The sequence below is a fragment of the Globicephala melas genome, chromosome 1, assembly GCF_963455315.2.
Source record: "Globicephala melas chromosome 1, mGloMel1.2, whole genome shotgun sequence".
In the NCBI taxonomy this organism is placed as follows: domain Eukaryota; kingdom Metazoa; phylum Chordata; class Mammalia; order Artiodactyla; family Delphinidae; genus Globicephala; species Globicephala melas.
In genome coordinates this window covers 175,252,966-175,277,586 of record NC_083314.1, presented here as the reverse complement: position 1 = coordinate 175,277,586, position 24,621 = coordinate 175,252,966, and the positions used below count along the sequence as shown (strand labels likewise).

The following is a 24,621-nucleotide window of genomic DNA, read 5'->3' as shown; positions in this document are numbered from 1 at the left end:
TAGGCAGGGACTGACCATGTCCCATGCATCGTTCGTTCCCCAGTGCTGGTCTGTCAAGTGAATGAATAACTATCAGCCACCCCGCCCCCCTCCCCGCTCCAGTGTCTATGGCAGAATAAGCAGGGATTTTTGTCACTTGGAGCACTATGGGCCCCGGGGGCCAGTCCGGCCCTCTCTGCCCTTCCTTAGCCCTTCACGGCTGCCAGATGCAATCCCACTAGTGTAGGAGAGGAAACCGCCTGGCAGAACTGCTGTCCCCTACGCTTGACAAAAAGGGGAAACTGAAGCCCCAAAGCTGCCACCTCTAGTGTCCTGGCTCTCAGATCCTCTGCTGCTTCTACCCACTCCTCTGGCTCGAAGGACCCAAGCACAGGTGGCAGCTATCCGGGGAGGGAGTAGCAGGTGTGGGGACTCTTCTCCCAGTGTTCTTGGAGATTTGCTCCTTCCCCGCTCGCCTCTCACGTTATAAGCTGCACCCAGGCAGAGGTCATGTTTTTTGTTCACCGCCGTAGCCCCTGTGCCTGGCACACGACTGCCCAACAAATGCACGAAGAATCAGCTAGGGGCAGAGGCGGGAATCAAACCCAGGCCTCGCCGTGTCCTCCAACCTCCCTTTGAACAGCATGTGCCCCCCTGAACCACTGCTGTCTGATGGCTCAGTGCCCAGTGCAGAGGGTCTGTGCATGCGCCTGGTGTCACAGGTTACCTCCTCACGCCCCCCATCCTTGCACTCAGTTTGATTCAACATTCGCTGAGCTCCTACGAGGGTGGGCTGGGGGTGGTGCCAGGGCTTCCAGTAATGAGGTTGGCGGGGGCTTTTCTTTCCTGTTGTCCCCTGCCCAGCACAGATGGACCAGATGACGGAGCCGCATCTCCAGAGCAGGGCTTGGCGAAGGTCCCACTGGTGGGATGAGGTCAGAAGCACCCACCCTTCCCCGGGGGATGGCGCACGTGGTTCTGGCTGGGAAACGTGGGCTCAGAGCCTGGATCGCATCTGAGGGAAGAACTGGACTGTAAACACATCCCAGGATGCGGGAGGTGGGGAAAGCAGGGAACTGCCCCAGTTAAACGCCTTGTAGGTGCTGGCAAGCTGACTAGGTGCTGACTCGATGGGCTTGAGTCAAGCCCATTCTCTCCTGCCCCTGCAGGAGGGTAGGACGGTTAAGAGTGTGGACTCTGGAGCCAAAGCAATCTGGTCCCAGCTCTGACTACCTGCGTGACCTCTAAGCCTCAGTTTCCATATCTGTAAAAGGGGGACGGGGAATACCCTGGCAGTCCAGTGGTTAAGACTCAGTGCTTTCACTGCCACAGGCCCGGGTTTGATCCTTGGTCGGGGAACTAAGGTCCTGCAAGCCATGCGGTGTGGCCAAAAATAAAAATAAAAAAGGTGGGGGCAGTACTCCACAGTTATAAGGATTAAATGATGATGCCTATAAAATGCTGAACGGAGCACCGGGCATGTGCTCAACCTGGAGATAGACTGTCAGATGAGGAAACAGAGGCTCAGAGAGGGGAGCTGTCCAACGTGATCTGAAAAATCAGGGGATGCCGGGAGCAGACACGTGCCAGGGGCACCCAGGTCAGTGGTATCAGGCAGGCCGAGGCAGGAAAATATTATGACTTTATTTGCTCCATTGACAGTGGCTCTGAGTGCGGGTGGTGCCACTGTCTCTACATGGGGCATCCAAAGTGGGGGACAAGGGTAGTTAGCATCTCCCCAGGCGGGGGCAGGGAAGGCTGGGCTGGGCAGACGTGGGACATGAGTGTGACAACCGCCAACCTCAGGGCTGCAGGAGCGATGGCAGTGGTGTCTCTGGAGATGGGTCCTGGCCGGTGGCTCAGAAGCAGGGAGATCCAGTGTTTAGGGTGCCGGCCGGCGGGCCTGCGCTACCTCCCGGGCCCGGCGGCCGGTGGCCAGGGCTGCTCGGCCAGCTCCTGCTCCAGCTGCTTGAAGCGCTTCTTGGAGGCCCGTTTGGGCCGGAGCCACCGCAGGCAGCCTGGGAGGCACTGGTCCAGCATGCTCTGCCGGGGACAGGGAGGGCGCAGGGGGCAGCTTTGGCTGAGTCCCACCCCCCAGAGCCCCCTGCCACCCCAGCGCGGGGCGGGCCCCACCTCCAGCATGAAGGCCGCCACGAAGTTGAAGGCAACCAGGCCCAGCAGCAGCAGCTTGAAGTAGGTGTCGGCGATGCTCCTCAGCGCCAGCAGCCCCTGCAGCAGGCCGGGGGCCAGGAGAAGGCCCACCAGGACAGAGCCCAAGAGCACCAGGGCCAGCAGGAAGGGCACTGGGGGTGGGGGAGTCCGTCAGCCAGGGAGCCCCGCACACTCACACCCGTGCCCGACGGGACCCCACAGGCACCAGCCCCACAGCCCCTCCCTCCATCTCATCCCCCCTCGCTCCATCTCATCCCCTCCCTCCAGTTCATCCCCCCTCCCCTCCATCTCATCCCCCTCCCTCCATCTCATCCCCCTCCCTCCATCTCATCCCCCCTCCCTCCATCTCATCCCCCTCCCTCCATCTCATCCCCCCCTCCATCTCATCCCCTCCCTCCAGTTCATCCCCCCTCCCTCCATCTCATCCCCCCCTCCATCTCATCCCCTCCCTCCAGTTCATCCCCCCTCCCTCCATCTCATCCCCGTCCCTCCATCTCATCCCCTCCCTCCAGTTCATCCCCCCTCCCGCCATCTCATCCCCCCTCCCTCCATCTCATCCCCTCCCTCCAGTTCATCCCCCCTCCCTCCATCTCATCCCCTCCCTCCAGTTCATCCCCCCTCCCTCCATCTCATCCCCCCTCCCTCCAGTTCATCCCCCCTCCCTCCATCTCATCCCCCTCCCTCCATCTCATCCCCTCCCTCCAGTTCATCCCCCCTCCCCTCCATCTCATCCCTCCTCCCTCCATCTCATCCCCCTCCCTCCATCTCATCCCCCCTCCCCTCCATCTCATCCCCCCTCCCTCCATCTCATCCCCCTCCCTCCATCTCATCCCCCTCCCTCCATCTCATCCCCCCTCCCTCCATCTCATCCCCCTCCCTCCATCTCATCCCCCCTCCCTCCATCTCATCCCCCTCCCCTCCATCTCATCCCCCCTCCCTTCATCACATCCCCCCTCCCTTCATCTCATCCCCCCTCCCTTCATCTCATCCCCCCTCCCTCCATCTCATCCCCCTCCCCTCCATCTCATCCCCCCTCCCTCCATCACATCCCCCCTCGCTCCATCTCATCCTCCCTCCATCACATCCCCCCTCCCTCCATCACATCCCCCCTCCCTTCATCTCATCCCCCCTCCCTCCATCTCATCCCCCTTCCCTCCATCTCATCCCCCCTCCCTCCATCACATCCCCCCTCCCTCCATCACATCCCCCCTCCCTTCATCTCATCCCCCCTCCCTCCATCACATCCCCCCTCCCTCCATCTCATCCCCCCTGCCTCCATCTCATCCCCCCTCCCTCCATCTCATCCCCCTCCCTCCACCTCATCCCCCTCTCCATCTCATCCCCCCATCACATCCCCCCTCCCTTCATCTCATCCCCCCTCCCTCCATCTCATCCCCCCTCCCTCCATCTCATCCCCCCTCCCCTCCATCTCATCCCCCCTCCATCTCATCCCCCCTCCCTCCCTCTCATCCCCCCTCCCCTCCATTACACCCCCCAGCACATCCCACCCCCAGCACAGCAGCACCATTGGTGTAGAGAGGCCGGCGGAAGGGCGCCCCCTTGGACACGGCCATGGCCAGGATGAGGTACTGGAAGCTGGACAGACAGAAGACCACCGTGTTCTCATAGTTGGGCAGGTTGTCTGGCGCGGGTACCGTCCTGTTCAGAGGCACGAACCTGGGAGCACAGGGACCGGGAGTCAGGGAGCGAGGGTGAGGAGGACGGGGCATGGGTGGGATCTGGGGTGAGCTCCCTGCTACTCACCAGGGCTGGGCCACGGTCAGGAAGTAGCCCCCCAGCTGCACGCTGGCCACCAGGGCCACCTGTAGCAGCAGGCTGCTGAGCACGGGCACGCTGAGCAGGGCCCCCGGCGGCCGCGCCTGACCCAGAGCCAGCGCTGGCCCCGTGCGGCTCATGAGAACCGCCACCGTGGTGGTGATGACCAGGTCGATGACCAGGAACTGCACATCGCCCAGGTTGGTGTTGACCTGCCGGCAGGGAGGGAGGGCGGAGGGGAGGATAGCTCCTAGTCTGATGGGACAGGCACCAGCCCTGCCCTTAAGGAGTCTGATGGGGAAGGTGCTTTCTTGCCCTGTAACTTGATGGGCAGACAGCACCCTCCTGCCTCTGGGAACTCCCAATCTGATGAAGGAGACACGGCCCTGCCTTCAGGAAGCCCCTCTCCCCGTCTGAGGGAGAAGGCATCCCTGCTGACCCGATGGGAACTACCGGCCTGAGAGGGAGGCTGAGGCTCTGCCTTGTGGAGCCCCAAGGTTTCTGGAGGACACACAGTTCCTGCCCTCAGGTTTAAGGTGGACACAGGGACAAAAGCTGGCGCGAGGCCTGCAGTGCCCCATGGCGTCACCTGTTTCCAGTGCGGGCGAGCAACGCATGCTCTGAGCAGAGGAGTGGGTGATACCCTTTGGACAGGAGGCCGGAGGCACAGTCGAGGTCTGAGTTAGGGTGAGCGGGGAATAGGCGGATCCATGGGAAAGGGGCAGAGGCCTCGGGTGTCCCACTCCTGCCTCTGCCTCCTTCGCCCCTGCCTGGGCTCTGTCTCAGGCCCCCCTGAAGATGGGGAACTCCCAGAGGACAGGGATGAGACGCTAGCACAGGACAGCTGTTCCCGTTTCTGAGGACCTACTGTGCACCAGCTGCTCAGTGCTTTCATCATCTCAGACAAGCCTCACTGCCGAGGCTCCGGAGCGCCTAAGCCACGCGGCTGGAGCAGGATTTGAGGCCACGCTGTCGACTCCAGAGCCTGCCGGCCTCCTCACCGCGCCGCTGAGGTCCTCGCCCCGGGCCCGGCACGGGGCCTGCAGATACTCACCGTGTAGAGGATCAGGACAGAGATAAACTGGGTCAGGCTGTACAGGGCCATGTACTTGAAGACGCTGAACGACGTGTCCAGGGAACAACGACCTTCCCTGGGGAGCGGGTATGGGCATGAGGGGGCCCAGGCCGGCTGATGGGCCCTGCCGAGACCCCGCCCCCCACCAGGCCCCTGCCCGCCTCACCTGATGACCATGGGCACACACTCAATGTTGGCCACGCTCGAGGTGAAGGGCGAGACCACTGAGGCCTCGGCCTGGGACAGCGAGATGCCCACGTCAGCCGCCTTCAGGGCCCCGCAGTCGTTGGCACCATCCCCACACATGCCCACACAGTACCTGCCGGAGAGGGGAAGGCAGGCGCGGCCCGGACTCATGTGCTGGCTCTGAGCCCGGGAGGGCCCTCCTCAGCTGCGAAATGGCCCACCCACCTCCCGGGCCGGCTGGCAGAACCCGGGGACGGCTGCATCCCGACTGCCCGCCGGGTGCCTGGGAAATGCTCAGTAAATGGTACGCAGTAGGTGCTCAGTAAATAGGTGCAATTACAGTGGCCACAGGGTCTGTATCCACAGGGTCTGTATCCACGGGGTCTGTATCCATGGATACAGAGAGCCGACTGTACCACGCCATTTTACATAAGGGACTCGGGCATCTGTGGACGCTGGTATCTGCAGGGACTCTCGGAACCAACCCCCGCAGATACTGAGGGCGGCGTACTACTGTCAGCAGGACAGACCCGGGGGTGCCTGCTGGGCTCTCTGAGGCTGATGGCTCCTGGACGCCTGGGGTGGGAAGCAGGGACATATGGGCCAGCTGGGCCCCCGCAGGCCCCTCCCCCACAGGCACTCACTGAAGCTTCTGCAGTTCACACACCAGCTCTGTCTTCTGCTCGGGAGCCATGCGGGCAAAGACGGTGCCCTGGACCAGGACCTGGGAGCACAGGGAGACAGGGGAGGGGCTGAGGCAGCCAAGAGGAGGGAGCAGAGCGTGGCGAGGTGTGGGGCGACCAGGGAGGTCCGGGGCAGCCCTACCTTGGGCAGCAGCTTGGGGAAGTGCTTCATAAGGACACCAAAGGTGGACCCGCTGAGGGCCAGGTGGCTGGATCGGGGGTCTGGCTCCATGGTGTAGCTTGCGGCCTGGTCAGGATCCTGGGGGCCCGGGAAGCTCAGCTGAGCTCCCCCTGCCCACCCTGAGAGCTGGGGCCCGGGACAGCTGACACAGGGGTGGGGTCATGGGTGGGGTCTGTGGCGGAACTCGGGGTCAGCCTCACCTGAGCCCCGTTCACGGCTGCAGAGGACTCCACTGGCAGAAGCTCGAGGGAGGCAGGTTGGCCCCGCTCAGGCGGCTTGGCGTGGACGATGACCAGGCGCTCCTGGGGGCCCACCATGCCGCAGCCCTGGGCCACGGTGACCGCCGTCTGCAGGTTGTCCCCTGGGGGTATGGGGCAAGGTCAGGGTCCAGCTGCTACTGAGGGGGCCATCCTCACCCTGACACGTATAGATGGGGAAATTGAGGCCGGACAGCATCTGTCTGCCATGACTGGCTCAGTGAGCTCAGGCAGGGTATCAGTGTCTCTGAACCTGGGTTTCCTTCTCTATAAAACTAGGGATCAAAGGTCTTAGGAGAAACCGGGAGCCTGGGTTGGAGTTCTACGTGTACCTTTTTTCTGGCCACGCCATGCGGCATGTGGGACCTCAGTCCCCTGCCCAGGGATCGAACCCGTGCCCCCTGCACTGGAAGCGAGGAGTCTTAACCCCTGGACGCCAGGAAAGTCCCCTGAACCTTTCTTTTCTTGCTCCATGAAATTGTCACAACCTTTGAGGCTGACCTAACGTCCCCCATTTCTCAGAGTTGGAAACTGGAACTTGGGGAGAGGTCACCAGCAGCTGAGCTGGAACCCAGGCTGTCCAACACCAGCCCCAGACTCTTTGGAAGTCACTCTACTCCTCTGAGCCTCACTTTCCTCATCTGTCAACTGGGGTGACAATTATCACTCAGGAGGGAGACTGTGAAGATACCTGAAATGTCTGAAAAGGACCAGGCCTGAGGCAGGGGCCCAAAGAGATGCCCCGGGTGAGGAGGCCGAGCCCTAACTAAGCCCACCCAGTCTTCATTGTAGGACCTCCAGGGGGCGTCTCTATCATGCCCACCACTGAGAATAACCAGGTACCACCACCAGGTACCCTTATCTCTGCCCGGGATGGGGTAGATTCTGCCCTCCTAACCCAGGCCCTGCTGGTACCTGTCACCATGACGGTGCGGATGCAGGTCCTCCGCAGAGCCTGGATGACGGGTGTCGTCTGTGGCTTTAGCAGATTCTGCATGACTAGCAGCCCCAGGAGGCTCAGCTTCCACTCCACTGTGTCCCTGGAGGGTGGGCAGACCCGGGTCAGAGGTCATGCAGTGGCCACGACCCCTTCCCCAGCCACTGGGCAGGGGCATCGGCCCTGGGCTCTGCCCCCCTCTGCCCTCGCGAGGCCGTAGGCTCAGTGCCCAGGGCCCACCTTGTCAGTTGCTGAGCTGCTTCCATGTTGGGTGCGATGGGCAGCGGCTTGCTGGCGAGGGCCACCACGCGGTAGCCAGCAGCTGTGTAGCTCTGCAGCATCTGGGAGAAGTCGGTGGGCACTGCCAGGGAGAGGCAGGTGTCACTGGGACGGGGAGGTGGAGGCAGCGACAGGGGCCGGGCGCCCACCCCATTCCGTGCCAGTGCCGACCTGCAGACTCTGGGGCCCTCCCCCTTCACCTGTCTTGGGGTCGCAGAGGCCTGCCACCAGCTCGGGGGAGCCCTTGACGCAGGCCTCGGGCCGAGCCGCGCCCGGCCACGCCACCACCACGCTCATGCGCTGCAGAGCCGATGAGAAGGGGAAGTGGCTGAGGATGCTGACCGGCACCAGGGGCTCCTCCTGTAGGGTTGGGGGGCAGCTGAGGGGCTGGCCTGTGGAGCCCACCCCTCCCAGCCCACGCCCCACAGGCACCCCCTCAGCTCACCATGCCCTGCAGGTGGAGCTCCTGAAGCGGGGGTTTCATCACCGCCAAGACCTGGGTCCCAAATGTCGAGTCTGCAGCCGATCCCTCCTCCAGGACCTGCGAGGCAGGCAGAGAACACTGGCATCGAGGGGCCGGGTGCTGGCTTGGCCTGGGGCAGCCAATCCTTGGCCCGTGGAGAGAGGCAGTGGGAGACACTCAAGTTAAACTCATGGAGGACTTCCTTCATGGGAGACTGGATAGAACAGAAGTCAAGAATGTGCGCTTTGGAGTTGGGAGGACCCAAGTTCAAACTCTGGCTTTGCCATTTACAAGCCGCTGGGTGACCTTGGACAAGTTATTCCAAATTGCCCTCAGCCTCAGTTTCCTTCGTGAAGCAGGTCTGAAGCTACCTCCCTGGGGCTATGGGGAGCAGGACATGAGACGAGGCCCGTGCAACAGAGCGCTGGCACAGGGTAGGTGCTCAGCACTAGGCCTTGGCCATTGTTATTCTCCGTGGTGGGCATGATAGAGACGCCCCCTGGAGGTCCTAGAATGAAGACTGGGTGGGCTTAGTTAGGGCTCGGCCTCCTCACCCAGCCAGTAGATTCCACCATCTTGAGGTCCATGGGGTCACCCACTGGGGTGTCCCGGAGCCGGCTGAGGGTGTGGCAGGTGGCCAGTGCCCGGAGCAGGGGCCCCATGGGAAGGCGGCGGGGCTCTGGGACCAGTGGCAGGAACTCCTGCCCCTTCAGGGGCACCACACCCATCACGTCCAAGCCGTCCTCTGTGAGTGTGCCTGTCTGCAGGGGGCAAGAAGCAGGCGGGCCAGTGATGAGTCCTGGGGTGAGCTGTGCCCTGCTGCGGTGGGCACCCACACCCCTGGCCAGGCGGGGCCCATGGGAACCCCAGGAGCCAGAGCTGGACCTTTGTTCAAGCAGGTCCCTCTGCCAGGCTGTCCTCCCCAACCCGCGGTGTTTCTTGGTCTGGCATCATTTCCCCCAGGAAGTCTTCTTTAACCCTGCAGTTGGGTCAGGTAGTGCTTGCTCGGGGTTCCCACCCATGGCCTCTTTACTACTCCATCATTTGTTCACTGTGGTACCAAGAAGAGGGCCTGGCCATGTACAGCTCTCGGTGTAATGAATGAATGAGTGAGTGAATGAATGAGTGAATGGACGCCTGCCTTTCCCATACCACATTCCAATGGCTCAGTTACACGTCTGGCCCCTTCGCTGGCCTGGGAGCTCTGCGAAGACGACCAAGCCCCACCCTTTCAGTTTAAATAACGTCCAAACTCCACACCAGGGCCCACCCGCCTCTGATGGATCAGGGCTCTGCCCGTTTCATCTTGTCCCCCTCCCTACTGTTCCCCGAGCCCCAGGCACACCGCTCTGTTCCTCCAAGGAGCCATGAGCCACTCTACTTCTTCCCCTCCACCTTGCCAGCCCTGCTCTCCTCTCAGTGTGGTCCACCCCTCAGAGGTCAACAAGGGACCACAGGAGCCTTCCTTGACTGCCCTCTAAGGGAGTGACCCCCATGTACCACCCATCACGTACCCCATTTGCTTCCTCCCTAGAACCCATCACCATCTGCAGCTCTGTGGTCCCTGGTTCACTCATTATGGTGGTGGGGACATCTCTGTGTGGGTCACTGCTGGACCCCCAGTGTTGACAGCAGCCCTGGGTACCCAGTAGGCCCTCAATGGTTCTCAAACAAACAAATTAAATGAGTTTAGACATTTCATGCTCCAGACTGTGAGCTTGATGCAGGTGGGAGCTGGGGGAGAGGGTGCCTCTGAGTGTTTCCATCCCAGGACAGGACCTGGCGGTGGCCAGTGTCCACAGCAGGGGTGCACGGGCAGGCGGCGGGGCTCTGGGCTCAGCAAGCCCTCAGTCAACGTTGCTGAATGAGGGATGTGGGTGTGGGGGGCCTGGCCGTGTCCCCCACCCCACGGCCCCCACCTTGTCGAAACACACCAGCCGGAGCTTGCCCCCCAGGTTGATGCGCATCGGGTGGGTGCAGAAGACGCCCTGGCTCCGCAGCCGGTTCTGGGCGTAGAGCGTGCACACAGTCATGGCGGCAGGCAGGGCGGGCGGCACTGCCACCGTCACCAGGTCCAGAGCCCGGATCACGATCTCGTCCAGAGGCACCTGGCAGGGGGCACTGTGAATGCCAAGGGCCAGGCCGGGTGGGCCCTGGGCCCCCAGTGGCAGCCCCCGCCCGGCCCCCAAGGCTTACGTGGTTGCGGTGGAGGATGAAGATGCTGTAGATGGTGCCGAGGAGAGCTGAGGAGACAGCAAGGGGCTCAGCGGGACTGGGGACGGGGCTCCGGGGGCCACTGGCAAAGTGGGGTGCGGGGGGCCACTCACCCAGGACGGAGAGGGCAGCCACAAACTTCACGCTGTGTTTATAGAACTTGAAGTTGATGGGCCGGGGATGCAGGATGGAGCTCACCAGGGCCCCTTTAGCCGTGCAGAACCCTGGGAGGAGATGGGGAGACTGAGGCAGGGGAAGCTGAGGGTCAGGATGACCCCACCCCTCCCCCACACCACCCACACCTCTGGGGTTGTAAGGCCTGACGCTCCTGGGGTCAGCAATCACCCAGTTTGGCGGTCACACGGGACAGCCACAGGCCTTGCCCAGCCTTCATAAACTTAGTAAATCAGGAATTAGTAGTACCATCTACAAACTGGGTGGTTTCACTTAAAATCCAGATGTGTGTCTTTCGCTGAAAAATGTCAAATCTGGTGACACACTGGGTCCCTTTCACACGTGGCAGGGGCCTGCTGGAGATGTACAGCACTGCTCTCTTCTTAAGGGATGCGCTCCTTCCTTCTTGCCCCGTCCCTGCCCACTCCAGCCAATCCCAAGTAGGGGTGGGACGTGCCTGAGTCGCACAGCAGGGCAGTGGTAGAGATGGGTCCTGCCCGGCTCTGTGTCACCTGTCCTCTAGGTGCTGGGCCCAGCACCCCTCCCCACTTCCCAGACTCGTTACCTGTCTGGGTCACCACTGCCAGGGCATGGGGTCCTACAAAGGCCCGGGCCTGCAAGATGAGGGTCCCACAGAAGAGCGTGTGCCGCTGGTGGGTCTCTGGGAAGTAGGGCACCGGTCCCTCCGGCAGGGCGGTCTTCAGCACTGGAACACTCTCCCCTGGGAGGGATGTGGTATGAGGCCCATGCTGGTCCCTCCCACCACCAAGACCAAGCCTTATGCCTAGAACTGTTACGGAAGCCCCAGGTCTCATTTAACGCTTGTAACTATGTGTGAAGAAATCACTGCCCCCGTTTTACAGAGAGGTACACTGAAGCTCAGAGAGGGCAGAAGACACAGACACAGTGAGACAATCCTGGGACGTGTGCAGCCAGTTTCCAGGAACCATCTCTCAGGGGAGCCAGAAAGAGCTGTGAGCGTACAGCATGGGCAGAGTGGGGGGCCAGGGTGGGGGGCCCGTGTTCTCCTTCTGTTGGAATTATTTTGTAACGAGCTGTGTTACTTTTATAGTTCAAATAAGATATTGACACGAGAGGGCTTAACCTCTGTAAAGCCCTGAGCTCACTGCCTGGCAAAGAGTAGCAGTGCCTCACCGAGCATCTGCAGGGGTAGGACCTGCTGAGGCCGGGACTGTTACCTGAGCAAAGGGAAAAGAGAACTCCATCTAAAAGTTCTGACACAAGGCAGAGAGGCTCAGTGGCCCGGCATGGGGGATGGGAGGCTGCTGGCCAGGGGCAGGAACTGACCTGTCAGAGAGCTCTCGTTGACCATGCACTCGCCAGCCACCAGGGCAGCATCGCAGGGCATCAGCCCACCCTCCTGGGGCAGCACCAGGCAGTCTCCCGGCACGAGCTCACTGGAGTCGACCCATTCCTCCTCTTCGGGCAAGCAGGGGCCTCAGTATAGCCTGGAGGGGACTCCCCCACTGCCTCCCCCAGCCTTCGTCTCTCCCCTAGCCTCTCTCCCTCCCCCAGCCTCCCTCCCTCACTCAGCCTCTCACCTCCCCCAGCCTCCCTCCCTCCCCCAGCCTCCCTCCCTCCCCCAGCCTCCCTCCCTCCCCCAGCCTCTCACCTCCCCCAGCCAGCCTCCCTCCCTCCCGAGCCTCCCTTCCACCCCCAGCTTCTCGCCTCCCCCAGCCTCCCTTCCACCCCAGCTTCTCACCTCCCCCAGCCTCCCTCCCTCCCCCAGCCTCCCTCCCTCCCGCACCTCTCACTTCCCCCAGCCTCTCACCTCCCCCAGGCCGGCACACGCACACCTGTACAGACAGCTGGACCATGTCCCTCAGAGTCTGGCTTTGCTGTGGGCAGGGGGACAAGCAGGGAGTGGGTGGGCGGAGGTCTCCTCGGACACCGCCTGCCCCGCCCCATCCGCCTCACACCGCACACCTTTCTGGTCTTGTATATCGACACGCAGAGGGAGACGATGGAGATGAGGAAGATGCACAGGGCGTACCAGTAGTAGTAGTCAGCCAGCCACAGCCCGATGCTGAAGGCCTGGAACCCATAGTAGGGGTTCAGTGCCTGGGGGAGGGGCGGGGAGGCAGCGTCAGGGCCCAGGTCCCCCAGGGCAGCCCAGCCGCAGGCTGGGCCTCCTGTGCCCACGGAAGCAGAGGGCCCGGCAGTTGCCAAAGGACGAAAGCCAGGCCTGTCTCCTGGTCAGTCCTGTCCAGATGTCCCTTGAGCCAGCAGCTTCTTTGCTCTAAAGAGGACACACGGGTGTTTACACGCCAGGCCCCTGCTAAGCACATCATCTAAATGCCATACGATGGTGAGGACAATTCCACAAGGCAGATGCTACCATCAGCTTCATTTTATAGCTGAGGAAACTGAGGCACAGAAGGGTTAAGTCACTTGCCTAAAACCACACAGCTCCCAGGTGACCGACTAGAGTTTACATCAGGCCAGACTCCAAGGCCTCCTCTCTGTCTCACAGGTGTCTGCCCCTGGCTCAGAGGGCTGGGATGTTAGCAGCGTACTCTAGGTGTGTCCACGTCACTGGCTTCCCTTTGTCCCCATGTGACCTTGGCCATGCCACGTCCCCTACTCTGTAGCTCCGGTTCTTCATGTGTGAACGGAATGTCCCTACCACGAGGCTGTTGGAGCGTGAAAGTGGGTAATGCACGGAAAGGACCCAGACTCTGGAGCCTGGCGCTTGGCACACAGCAGGAGCCCAGGCTGTGTGGGTTTGTCTCTTGGCCTCTAAGCCCCAGTCCCAGCCTGGACCAGAACTTCCAATTCCTCTCCCTGAGCTGACTGGGGCTGGTTCTGAGACAGCTCTCCACCACAGAGGAGAGGACAGCTGGTACAATCTGCCTCTGTAAGGGTGGCCCAGAGAGGGCAAGCCCCTGGCCCAGGTCACACAGCCAGCTCAGGCCAGAGCTGGGGCGGGGCCCAGGGACAGCCCTACCTCGTCCACCAGCAGCTGGGGATAGGACTTGACTGGTACACTGATCACGTTGGGGCCGTAGATGGTCTTCCTGTAAGAGGAAAAGCGGCAGGGCCATCAGATGGAGGGGCCGTGGCAGCTGGACCCTCTAGCAGTGATGGAGCGCCCTACTTTCCAGCTGGGAAAACTGAGGCCCAGAGAAGCAGGTGACTGGAAGAAGGCCACACCCAGGGGGGTAAGAGAGGAGGCCCCAGCTCTCAGGGCAGCACCCACCTCACGGTTTGGTCCTGGAGGCTGAGGCCGGTGCTGGAGCAGTGGAGGTCGTCACAGGTGCGGCCGTGGTCCAGCAGGCTGGGAGGATGGGAGAGGCACTTGTGTGGGTGGTGGGGTCTGAGCTTTGCACCCCCCACCCCTCCTGGCCCACCTCTGCCACACCGAGTTCCCGGGAGAAAGCTGGTCCCTCACGAACTCTGGGCCTAACTTTCTCCTTCTGTTCCTCTGATGGGGCCCCAAACCATCTCACCCAGGAAAAACGATGAGTGATGATGATAATACTTAACAGTGACAACAGCCGCTATTATTTAGTGACATTTAGAGCTTTCTTTACAATGATGCCTTCTTAGGTAAGTCACTTAACCTCTCTGGGCCTCAGACTTCTCATCTGCAAGATGGAGACGGTGACAGCATCTCCCTCACGGGGCTACGGGTGGATTAAATGAGATAAGTTTTGCAAAGTGCTTGGACGGTTCCTGGCACTTACTAGGTGACAAAGGTCAGCGATTTTTTAAAATTTTTTTTTGGCTGCGTTGGGTCTTCAATGCTGTGTGCGGGCTTTTCTATAGTTGCAGCGAGCGGGGGCTACTCTTCTTTGCAGTGCGTGGGCTTCTCATTGCAGTGGCTTCTCTTGTTGCGGAGCATGGGCTCTAGGCATGCGGGGCTTCAGTAGTTGTGGCTCACGGGCTCTAGAGCTCAGGCTCAGTAGTTGTGGTGCACAGGCTTAGCTGCTCTGCAGCATGTGGGATCTTCCCGGACCAGGGATCGAACCTGTGTCCCCTCCGTTGGCAGACAGATTCTTAACCACTGTGCCACCAGGGAAGTCCCACGTCAGCGAGTTTTGCTATTCCTCTCACGTAGCAGAGGCTGTTGGTGCCCTCCCCACACCCCCTTGGAATTCACGTCTGTGCGGTGCAGCCTCTTACTGGAAACACCTGTCCTGGCTTGAGGGCTTCTCCTGGCTGCATAAGCATGGTCTGCCCGTGAGCTAGGAAGGGCGAAGTTGTGCAAGAGTTCATGTATTCCGCAACCGGTAACGGTAGGAAGGTGAGGGGTACGTACCCCCTGGTTTCCTCACTCCTTGGGTGAGGGCACCCTGAGGTGCGTGCTCTACACTGGCTCAAAGGGATCCCCAAGGGACTGTGCTCCAGGTGCCCACGTCAAGCCCCCTCCACCGGCTGCCTTCTCTTCCCGGCCTCACTTCCCCTACGTCTCCTGGCATCACCTTGCAAACAGATTCCCTGCACTTGAATCCTCGTCTTGAGGTCTGCTTCTCGGGGCTCAAACTAAGACATAAACTGAGCTCGTATTTATCAAGCACTTAGTAGGTGGCAGAGCAGGTACAAGACGCCAAACAGAAGGTCCAAGTCCAGAGCTTACGGTCTGATTCACAGCAGTGTTGCCACCTCAGGCCAGGTGCCGTGCCAAGCCTTACATGACAGTAATATACTTTACCCTCGAAACAACCCTAGGAGGCCGGGATTCCCTTCATGAGCTATTTACAGACAGGCTCAGCGAGTTGAGGGGGCCAAGGCACAGAGCTGAGAGGGGAGTCCAGGCTGGGCCACCTCATGCCACCTTCTCTGCCCAATGCAGCACCCGCTGTGGGCGTGGTGTAGTGTCGCCGGCCCTGACCCCTACCTGACTCGGCAGAAGGCCTGCTGGGTCTCGATCCAGACATAGCGCTGGCCCCGGAAGAGGTAGTAGCGCAGCGTCCGCTGCTGGGTGGGAGAGAGGAGAGGTGGGCTGGAGGCGGCCCCAGGAGGAGTGTGTGGGGGGCGGCAGGGCGATGGCACAGGAAAGAGGCGGGAGAGGCATGGAGGGGTAGAAGGTGATCGGCCAGCATCCTGGACGACTGGGACGAGAGAACCAGAGGCGCCCAGAGAACAGCTGGAGTCCAGTCCCCATTGTACAGGGTGTGAATCTGAGGCCCAGAGACAGGCAAGGACTTGTCCAGAACCCAGCTGTCCACTTACTGCCTCTTCGGTCCTGTGGAGCCGGGCGGTGTCCTTCCATGTCCCCTCTGGTAGTGTCCCCACAGCTGCCTGGCTCCGGCCGTCCTCCGCCTGGGTCTGTGGGGGCAGCTCCAGGCTGGGGACGGGGGGGGGGTTACCATGGAGTTCTGGGAGCTGCCCCAGCACCTCCCCATCCCCACAGAGCCACCTTCCCTCTCTCGGATGGGAGACCCCGGGATCAGAGCCTTCACGGGGGGAGGGCAGGGGGAGCAGGGGCTCCTGGGAAGGGGCGATGGGGCTGCCTCACCTGTCTTTGCTGATGGCCTCAGTCTGCACCTGGACAGTATAGAGCTGCCACGAACTATCCTGGAACACGGAGGTGTGGACTCAGTCCTGGAAGAGACCCCTCCCCTCCCCGGCCCCACCCGACAGCCAGGTGGCCCCTGCTGGAGGAGGCAGGGATCAAGGATAGAGGTGACCTCCTTGGGAATCACCCACCCCGTCCCGTCTGCCCACTGCTCAGATGGGAAAGCTGAGGTCCAGGGAGGAGAAGCACCTGTGTAAGGTCCCACAGAACGTCAGCGGCCAGGTTGGGCTGAGAACCCGAGCATCCTCCGCCCCGCAACCCTGAGCCACCGCCACCCCACTCCAGCTCCAGGCTCGCCCCTGCTCCCCCGTCTCTCACCTCTTTGTCTCTTATTTCGATAACGAGGGTTTCGGCGCGGGCCAGGCTGCACGGCTGGAGCCGCAGCCGCACCCGCCACATGGGCTTCCATCGGAAGAGCAGCAGAGGGATCCCCGCCATCACCCAGACCACGATGTGATAGCCGATGACCCTCCATGGACTGCCACAGTAGCCGCTGAGCCTCTGTGGACACGGGCGAGAGCAGGCCAGGGAGTGGGGTGGGCGGGGGCTGGAGGAGGAAGCCAGGGTATCTGGGTGGGCCTGTACCACCCCCACCTGGAGTTGCCCCTGCCCCTCCCCTGCCCACGTACCACGGATGAAACTGAGGAGCTGAGGGGATCTATAGATGTCTCTATCGTCAGGGTCCCATAACCGGCGGGCGTGTTGCCCACGAGCGGGCTGCTGTCTGTGGACAGAAGGGAGAAATGTCATTGGGGGGGGTTGGGGGGGGCTCCTCCTTCTTTCTTTAACCACGACTTAAGCACAGTCATTTTATAAATCTGGTCTGATAAATCCAGTAACTCGAGTCTTCACGGGTCTGTTACCGGGCTGTCCTGTGGGTCCTTACTCGTAGGACCTTGTTTCCTCATGCGTCTGGCGATTTCTGACTCGGTGTGGGCGCAGAGTCGGGGGACGGGGCCTGTTGAGCACTTTGGGCTTCAAGAGCACCCCCCCACACCTCCAGTTATTAGCTTCCTGGGAGCTCTGTGTCCCACGTTCCATCTGGTCTACACTCTGAGGGCAGGGACAGGGCTGCTCATCCTTTTTCTTTTTTTAGACGTCATTTTTATTTATTTATTTATTTTTTGCGGTACGCGGGCCTCTCACCGTTGTGGCCTCTCCCGTTGCGGAGCACAGACTCCGGACGCGCAGGCTCAGCGGCCATGGCTCACGGGCCCAGCCGCTCCGCGGCATGTGGGATCTTCCTGGACCGGGGCACGAACCTGTGTCCCCTGCATCGGCAGGCGGACTCTCAACCACTGCGCCACCAGGGAAGCCCTATTTATTTTTAATTTATTATATTTTTTAAAATTTATTTTTGGTTGCGTTGGGTCTTTGTTGCACGTGGGCTTTCTCTAGTTGCGGCGGGAGGGGGCTACTCTTCGTTGCGGTGCGCGGGCTTCTCATTGCGGTAGCTTTTCTTGTTGCGGAGCACAGGCTCTAGGCACATGGGCTTCAGCAGTTGCAACATGCGGGCTCAGTAGTTGCGGCATGCGGGCCCTAGAGCGTGTGGGCTTCAGTAGTTGTGGCACGTGGGCTCAGGAGTAGTGGCATGCGGGCTCTAGAGTGCAGGCTCAGTAGTTGTGGCACATGGCCTTAGTTGATCCGCGGCATGTGGGATCTTCCCGGACCAGGCATCGAACCCGTGTCCCCTGAATTGGCAGGTGGATTCTTAACCACTGCGCCACCAGGGAAGTCCCTGCTCATCCTTTTTCAACCTTCATGCCCAGCACAGGCCTGGCAGTGAGGAGATGCCGAGAAGTCGAGTATGGACTGATAAAATGTCAGGGCAGCCATGAAAGGGGCAGCTTCACTCTGAAGGTGGAATGGGGGGAGGAGGAAGGAAGAACCCAGTCACTGGGGGTGGGCTGGAGAGGAGGGTTGAGCTGAGAAAGCCCCCAAGGCTCAAGGAGAGAAGCCGCTATGTGCCAGGGCCCAGCTGAACAGCTGACAGGTTCCTTCTGTGAGGAAGGGCCCACTATCACCCCCATTTTACAGATGGGTAAACTGTGGCTCAGGGAAGACCAGTGGGCATCTCTACTGTAGAAACTCTTTTTTTTCTACTGCCTCCCCTGCTGTAGTGCTGCGGTCCTAGCCGAGCTAGCAGACAGTGGGCGTTCTGGGGCCCGGGACGGGGTGGGGCTCATGGCCTCTGTCAGGGTTTCTCTAACTGTGCTCCCTGGACCTCTTGGGGAACCTGTTAGAACATGAAGATGCCTGGGCCCCTCCCAGACCTGCTGGCACAATGGCAGTGGTGCTGAGCATCTGCATGTTTCCCAGGAGGCTCTGGAGAAGTTCACTAAGGGGGATGGGAAAGCAGGGAAGGTGGGGGGCAACCTGCTGGTTTTCTGGGCTCCCTACTCCTCCTCCCCAACCAGAGCCCTGCAGAGGCCTAATCTGAAAGTTCCACCCAATAAGCCCAGGGTGTCCCAAGCAACTGCCTGTCACAACATCCCCAGCCCCTCAGCTGTTCTGTCCCCAAACACTTAGGTTTCTGCAGCTTCTCCAAGCCCCAAAGCAACCATGATAGTCAACATTTCCCGAGGCCCCACTACGTGCGGGCTCTGCTCCTGGTCCTTCTTACATGGCTAACACAATGACCCTGCCATGTAAGCACAATAATTATCCCCTTTTTTTTTAGCTGTACGCGGGCCTCTCACTGTTGTGGCCTCTCCCGCTGCGGAGCACAGGCTCCGGACGCACAGGCTCAGCAGCCATGGCTCACGGGCCCAGCCGCTTCGCGGCATGTGGGATCCTCCTGGACTGGGGCACAAACCCGCGTCCCCTGCAACGGCAGGCAGACTCTCAACCACTGTGCCACCAGGGAAGCCCCATCTCCTTTTTATAGAAGAAAATTAGGCTCAGAGAGGTTAAGGAACTTGCCCAAGATCACACAGCCAAGTACATGGTAGTGTCAGGATGCAATCCTAGGCAGGCTGACTCCAGGGTGGGGTTTCTTTTTTTTTTTTTTTTTTGGCTGCACTGGGTCTTCGTTGCTGTGCACGGGCTTTCTCTAGTTGCGGCGAGCGAGGGCTACTCTTCGTTGTGGTGCGTGGGCTTCTCATTGCTGTGGCTTCTCTTTGTTGTGGAGCACAGGTTCTAGGCGCATGGGCTTCAGTAGTTGTGGCACACGGGCTCAGTAATTGTGGCTCGCCAGCTCTAGAGCGCAGGCTCAGTAGTTGTGGCGCATGGGTTTAGTTGCTCTGCGGCATCTTCCTGGACCAGGGCTCGAACCCGTGTCCCCTGCATCGGCAGGCAGATTCTTAACCACTGTGCCACAAGGGAAGTCCCAGGGTGGGTTTTAATTCCCATCAGACCACGCAGAGTCTGTTCTGTCCTATCGCAGCCCCCCATATCTCCACATAAGGACTGTGATAATAATTACTATGGTAATTACCATAATAAGAACAGCCAATATCCATTAAGCGCTTCCCAGGTGACAAGAGCTGCTCTAACCCTCCACGCGAATTAGCTCATTTAACCCTCTGGCAACTCGATGAGGGGACTCTTATTTTTCCCATTTGTACAAATGAGGGAACCGAGGCTCAGAGTCACAAAGGCCCCCTGGTAAATGGTGGAGCCAGGAAGTCAGAGCCCAGATCTTGTGTTTTGGGGGCCAATGTGGGCACTTCCAGAGAACAGGGCATATGCCCTCTGCCACCTGAGGCCTCTTTCAAACAAGAGGACTCAAAACCCAAATTAACCCAAGCTCCACCCACGGTCAATCCCTCCCCTGTCCACTGGGTGACTCAGAAAATATACGGAGCTGCCACCAGCTCCAGAAAGGGCCTGGTCTCTGGGGAACTCCCACACATACACACGAAGCCTGTAGCTCTCAACCATCCTGGTGTCTGGCCAACGGTAAAGTCTCAAAGCCAGAGGGCAGGAGGCCTGGTCAGCCTTCTGCCCTGGGGCTCAGAGACCCCAGCCTGGGTCCCCTGGGGTGGTCCCTTTTGCTCTCTGGTCCCGGCCAGTCCAGCTTGTGAGGGAGGCTTGTCAGGGCACGATTTCCTTCCCTTCCTGACAACAGCCCGCAGACAACTAACAGCAGAGGCCCTTCTGCTCCCTGGTGTGTGTGTGCTGTGCAGGGGCGGGGGAGGCTCGCCCTGGATCCTGGCTTGGGGGGCAGAACAACAGGCATTCAGGGCAACTGACCCGGTCTGGCAACCTGGGTTCTCAGGTCCTTGGCCACCAACAAGCCCCAGCCCTTTTCTTGTCCCCTCCTCCAAAGGCCACAGTCCCAGCTGTCCTTCTTGCCGAAGCCCCTCACCAGCCCTGGAGACCTGCTCCTTGAGTGGGTCAGGGCGGGTAGTTTCGCCCCCTTTAGGGTTCTTGTCGGGCAGTTTCTGGGGTGTAAGGAAAAAAAGCACCTTAGGGGGGACTTCCCTGGTGGTCCAGTGGTTAGGACTTCATGCTTCCACTGCAGGGAGCATGGGTTCGATCCCTGGTTGGGGAACTAAGATCCCCCACAAGCCCTCGGTGCGGCCAAAAACCAAAAACAACAACAAAAAGAGTACCTCAGGGCTATCAGGGGCTGACACAGGCCGGGCACCGTTCAGGGCTTTACACACATCGATTCATTCATTCCTCACCACTGTGAAGTGGGGACTACTTTTATCCCTATTTTATAGATTAGGAAACTCAGGCCCAGAGAGGTGAAGTAAGCTGCCCAAAGGCCACACAGCCAGCACGCGGTGGGACGTGGATCCAGGCAGTGTGGCTGCAGGGTCCACGCTCTTAACCACGGCACTACCAGCGCCATCGCTGTCGTCCCCATCAGTCACCGTGCTCCTGGCTCTCTCACAAATGACTCAGCCTCTCTCCAGGCTTCCGTTTCCCATCTCTAGGATCATAACCACAAAGTAGCTGGCACATGGGGTGTCTGAAGTTCCTGAAGCATGGCCTGTACAGGAGGGCATTGCTGGCTCCCCTGCCAAGGAGGTGTGGCTTCCGCTCTGACCCATTTCTCAGGCTCCCCTCTACATTCCCATTGCCCTGTCTGAAAACCCACAGCTGTGCCATTGCTCCCCTGTGTGCACTCAACAGCTCTTCCCCGGGCCTTCAAACCCTCAGGCCAGCAGCTGTGCTGGGGATGGGACTGCAGCGTGCTGCACTGACCCCACGTGGGCCACTTTGCTCCTGCCAATCTGCTTTCGTCCTGCAACAATCAAGCAACTTATCCCATTTTACAGATGAGAAAACTGAGCCTTGAGAGAGGCAGTGTGCCTACCAATTTGTCTCGCAGCTGGAAGGGGCCTTGCTCCAAAATCCTCTCTGCCCACCTCACCCCCACCCACTGACACTAACACATCAGGCTTGCACAGGTGTCATCACCCTCCTGCTCACACTGCCTGGCATGCGGCTGGGACTCAGGAACCATTTATTGAATGAACCAATGAATGAAGGTTGTACACCTCACGGACATAACAGAGCATGGAAGCAACGGTGCAAGAGTCAGTGTGTCCACCTCCTGCCTCTGGGTCAGCTGGGAGGTGCAGAGGAACAAGCCTCTTCTTGAAGGGCCCTACCAGAGACCATCTGGAGCTGCCCTCACTGGATCACTTCCCCCAGGACCTAAACAAGGTTGCCTCTGGAAGTTCTTCCTTGTGTCTATCACACACCCATCATTTCACAAGGATGCTCTCCCGGTCAACCTGGGGAAGGAGGCAGTCACATCTGTGGAACACTCTAGTCTCCCAGCAAGGTCAAGCCCAGGGCATGCTCTTGCAGAACATCTGTCAAAACACTCAGAAGGGATGGCAGGGATGTCTCCCCAGGGATGGCACAGGAAGGTCAGAGCAGTGTCTGATCTCTTCTGGTACCACCAGCTCGAACCAGCTGCTTGGGAGGAGAATACTTTCACAAATGACTGACTGCATTGGTCTTCTGAATAACTGCGACTGATCTTCACGCGTAACCCTCTGAGGGAGGGACTATTATCATCTCATTTTACAGTTGGGGAAACTGAGGAACACAGTTTCAAAATCCCTTGCCAGGGTCATACAGCTTGCAAGGGGAGAAGCTGAAAATGAGTGGGTCTAAATGAACACATTCCTCTCAGTTCATCCTCACAGCCACCTCTCCAAAAGTGCGGATTAAGATTCCCATTTAAAATGAGGCACAGAGGTTGATTAACATGTCCAAAGTCACACAGCTCTGAGTGGTCAAGATTAGACTTGAACCTAGTCTGACTCCCTGGCCCTGGGGCAATGCCACGAGTACTGCAGAGCGGAGGGGCTGGCGTCAAAGCCATTTGGGAATCTCTTGTTTCCTGCGGAAGCACGGGTTTCCTCCTGATGACCTGGCAGAGGCCCAGGGCAGCACTGCTGCCTCCTCCCTTGCTGTGCTTCTCCTGTGGCCAGAAGCTCCTCTCCTGGGCCAGGCTGAGTGTGAGGGATCATCTGCCAGGAGCTCCCTGATCTTTGGATCTGGAGTCCTGGGACCATATGTTCTCAGCCTTTCCCCTTCCTCACCCTGGGTGCACCCTAGAGTTGGAGGGGGGGATGGGGGGGAGTAAGGTGGGAGACCGGAGGGAGAGACCTGAATGAAGGGTCTGCAGCTGCAGAGAGGATGCTCAAGCGTTGGTGGCCCTTGGCTGAGGTCTAGGCTCTGAGTGACCCACGTGGAAATGAGACCCTTCTAAACGCGAGAGGTCTACTGGCACCCTTTGCAGCAGGTAGAATTAGACTCTGGAAAGGGTGGCCTCCAGACACAGGGCCTGGGACAGGTAACATGGAGGGTGTGGTCCCTGGACCGGCGTGCTAACAGGCTTGCTCTGGGGGCCTGACTCAGGGGATCAGGAGTGGCATTTGTGCCCCAGGGCACTCCGATCCAGGGACTCAGGAGCCCTGGCTTCTCCAACCCCATTCATTCATTCAACCAAGAGGAACAACCACTCAGAGGCCCTGGATGCAGCGGCCTCCACGTCTCTTCCCCCACCTGGACATCCGTCACCGCGCGGGGACACTTCCCTGCGCCCCGCCACCGCGGCCCCCGGATTATCCTTTTGCACGGCGGCGCCAGGCGCTTCCTCTCCCAGGGCTTTAGGAAGGCGCGGAGCGGACGGCTCTGCGCGGTGCCATCCCCGGGCTCCTGGCCTCTCTGGGAAGGGGGAGGGCACGGGCGCGGGGATGTCCCGGGGGCCGCTCCCTCGGCCCGCGCCCCAGCGGTGGGGGTGTCCCCCCACGACAGATGCGACGACGGGCGGTCCGGGGACCGCGCCCGGTTCCTGTCGGCTGGGGCTGCGCGCTCACCTGCGCTCATGGCGGCTCCTCGCGCTCATCGCCGGGCCCGGGCGTCGCGATGCCCCGCGGTCGGGGCCGAGGCGGAAGGCCGGGGGCGCGGGGCGCTGCGGAGCTAGGCGGCCCGGGACACCTGCAGGACCCAGCGGCTGGAGCGGCGGCGAAGGTGCCGCAGTCAGGCTCTGCGCACCGCCAAGCCCCGCCCCGCCCTCTGCGGCCCCACGTCCTCCCGCGCGCCGCGGGGGCTGCCGGGATTTGTAGTCCGAGGCCGCTCCCAACGCGCACGCAGGGGCGGGGCGCCGAGAGACAGACGTGACAGCCCTGGGACAGACTGACACAGAGAGAGGAGGACACTCAGGGAATCCGACAGGACAGCCCTCAGACACATGAACACATAGACACAAAGGGCTGGAAGGAGACAGAGTTGCGATGGAGAGTAATGGTGGGGGAGAGACTCCAGAGGGGAAGCAGGGAAGGCCTTGACAGTATCTGGTCCATACCGAGAACTCAATACATACACTTGATAACGGGGTACATATCGGCAGGACTTGCTGATGCATGGGAGGTGGAGGTATAGGAATGGAATCAAAGATGCCTCTCCTCCCTGGGTTTTGGTCTGAGCAGGTAGGGGGTGGTGGAGCCGTTCGCTCAGCTGGGGCAGGCTGCTGGTGGAGCAGGTTGACCACCTGGGGGATGGGGCTGGCTTCACTCAGTTCAAGTGAGAAGACCTGTTTCTTCTGCTGATGCCTCAGTGAGGGCAGCCTACTGAACTTCTCAGAGCCCCTGTTTCCTCCTCCAGGGCTTAGCTGGATGTCTGGCAGACCACTTAACCAGGGGAACCCTGATTTCCATGGCAGGCAGGATGGCTAGGTTTGTATAAATGACTTGCTCGATGCCCTTGCCAAGAGGCAGTGTGGTACAGTGGCAAGTGGCTGGGCTCTGGCACCAGAGAGACTTGGGTTTGGATGTGCATCAGTTGCTGTCTAGCTGTGTGAGCTTTAAAAAGTCACTTTCCCTCTCTGAGCCTCTCTCCTCATCTGTGAAATGAAAGCTGCTGGAAAGATGAAATGGGGGGGCAGGAACTTGGCAGAAGCCAGTTGCTTTCTTGAGATCCTGGTGCTGGGCTAGAAGCTTCATAAAAGCAGGGGGCTTGGGGACTGCATCGCAAGATTGGTCCCTCATTCTTCATATTGCTACTTGGCATTTAAGAGACTCCATCCTCTGAGCCATCTGGGAAGGAGCTGCACCTGCCGCTTGGTCCATGGTCTTCATGAGGCGGGAGACCAGATGAAGCTTCCTTCCAAACCACAGAGGATGTGGAAGGCCTCGCCTCTGCCCAGGGTTACCTTTGGGGAAGTGGCCCTCACTGTGGTCATCTGGGCGGTCTGTGGGCTGGGCTGCAGTCATCTGTGGGCTAGGACCC

General features: G+C 60.2%; 1 protein-coding gene across 5 annotated transcripts; it reads right to left on the bottom strand.

The window, feature by feature from the left end:
• Nucleotides 1-1,737: 1,737 nt before the first annotated feature.
• Nucleotides 1,738-23,395, bottom strand: ATP13A2 (ATPase cation transporting 13A2). 5 transcript variants are annotated; one of them, XM_030876998.2, is made up of 29 exons: nt 23,211-23,395; nt 16,548-16,642; nt 16,237-16,419; nt 15,859-15,917; nt 15,573-15,687; nt 15,238-15,317; nt 13,597-13,674; nt 13,345-13,414; nt 12,324-12,458; nt 12,169-12,235; nt 11,685-11,816; nt 10,942-11,097; nt 10,316-10,426; nt 10,185-10,231; nt 9,908-10,096; nt 8,543-8,749; nt 7,971-8,066; nt 7,726-7,885; nt 7,487-7,607; nt 7,225-7,349; nt 6,253-6,413; nt 6,014-6,130; nt 5,833-5,912; nt 5,169-5,321; nt 4,982-5,078; nt 3,916-4,139; nt 3,677-3,828; nt 2,113-2,282; nt 1,738-2,022 (listed from the first exon to the last, which is right to left on the bottom strand). In XM_030876998.2, exons 1-29 carry the CDS (start codon nt 23,218-23,220, stop codon nt 1,888-1,890), a joined length of 3,525 nt encoding a protein of 1,174 aa, XP_030732858.1. In that variant the 5' UTR covers nt 23,221-23,395; the 3' UTR covers nt 1,738-1,887. The 5 variants fall into 5 exon arrangements, with proteins under 5 accessions (XP_030732858.1, XP_060166527.1, XP_030732873.1 ...); XM_060310544.1 differs by having other exon boundaries at nt 7,726-7,825; XM_030877013.2 differs by having other exon boundaries at nt 12,324-12,431.
• Between the last annotated feature and the right edge of the window lie 1,226 nt (nt 23,396-24,621).

Excerpts from the sequence above, each read along its gene's own strand:
- ATP13A2 (XM_030876998.2), bottom strand. Across the intron at positions 15,318-15,572 it reads TCCACAGGACCGAAGAGGCA|CAGCGGACGCTGCGCTACTA; the intron begins GTAAGTGGACAG and ends TCTCCCACCCAG. Across the intron at positions 10,097-10,184 it reads TCATCCTCCACCGCAACCAC|GTGCCTCTGGACGAGATCGT; the intron begins GTAAGCCTTGGG and ends GCCCCCTGCCAG.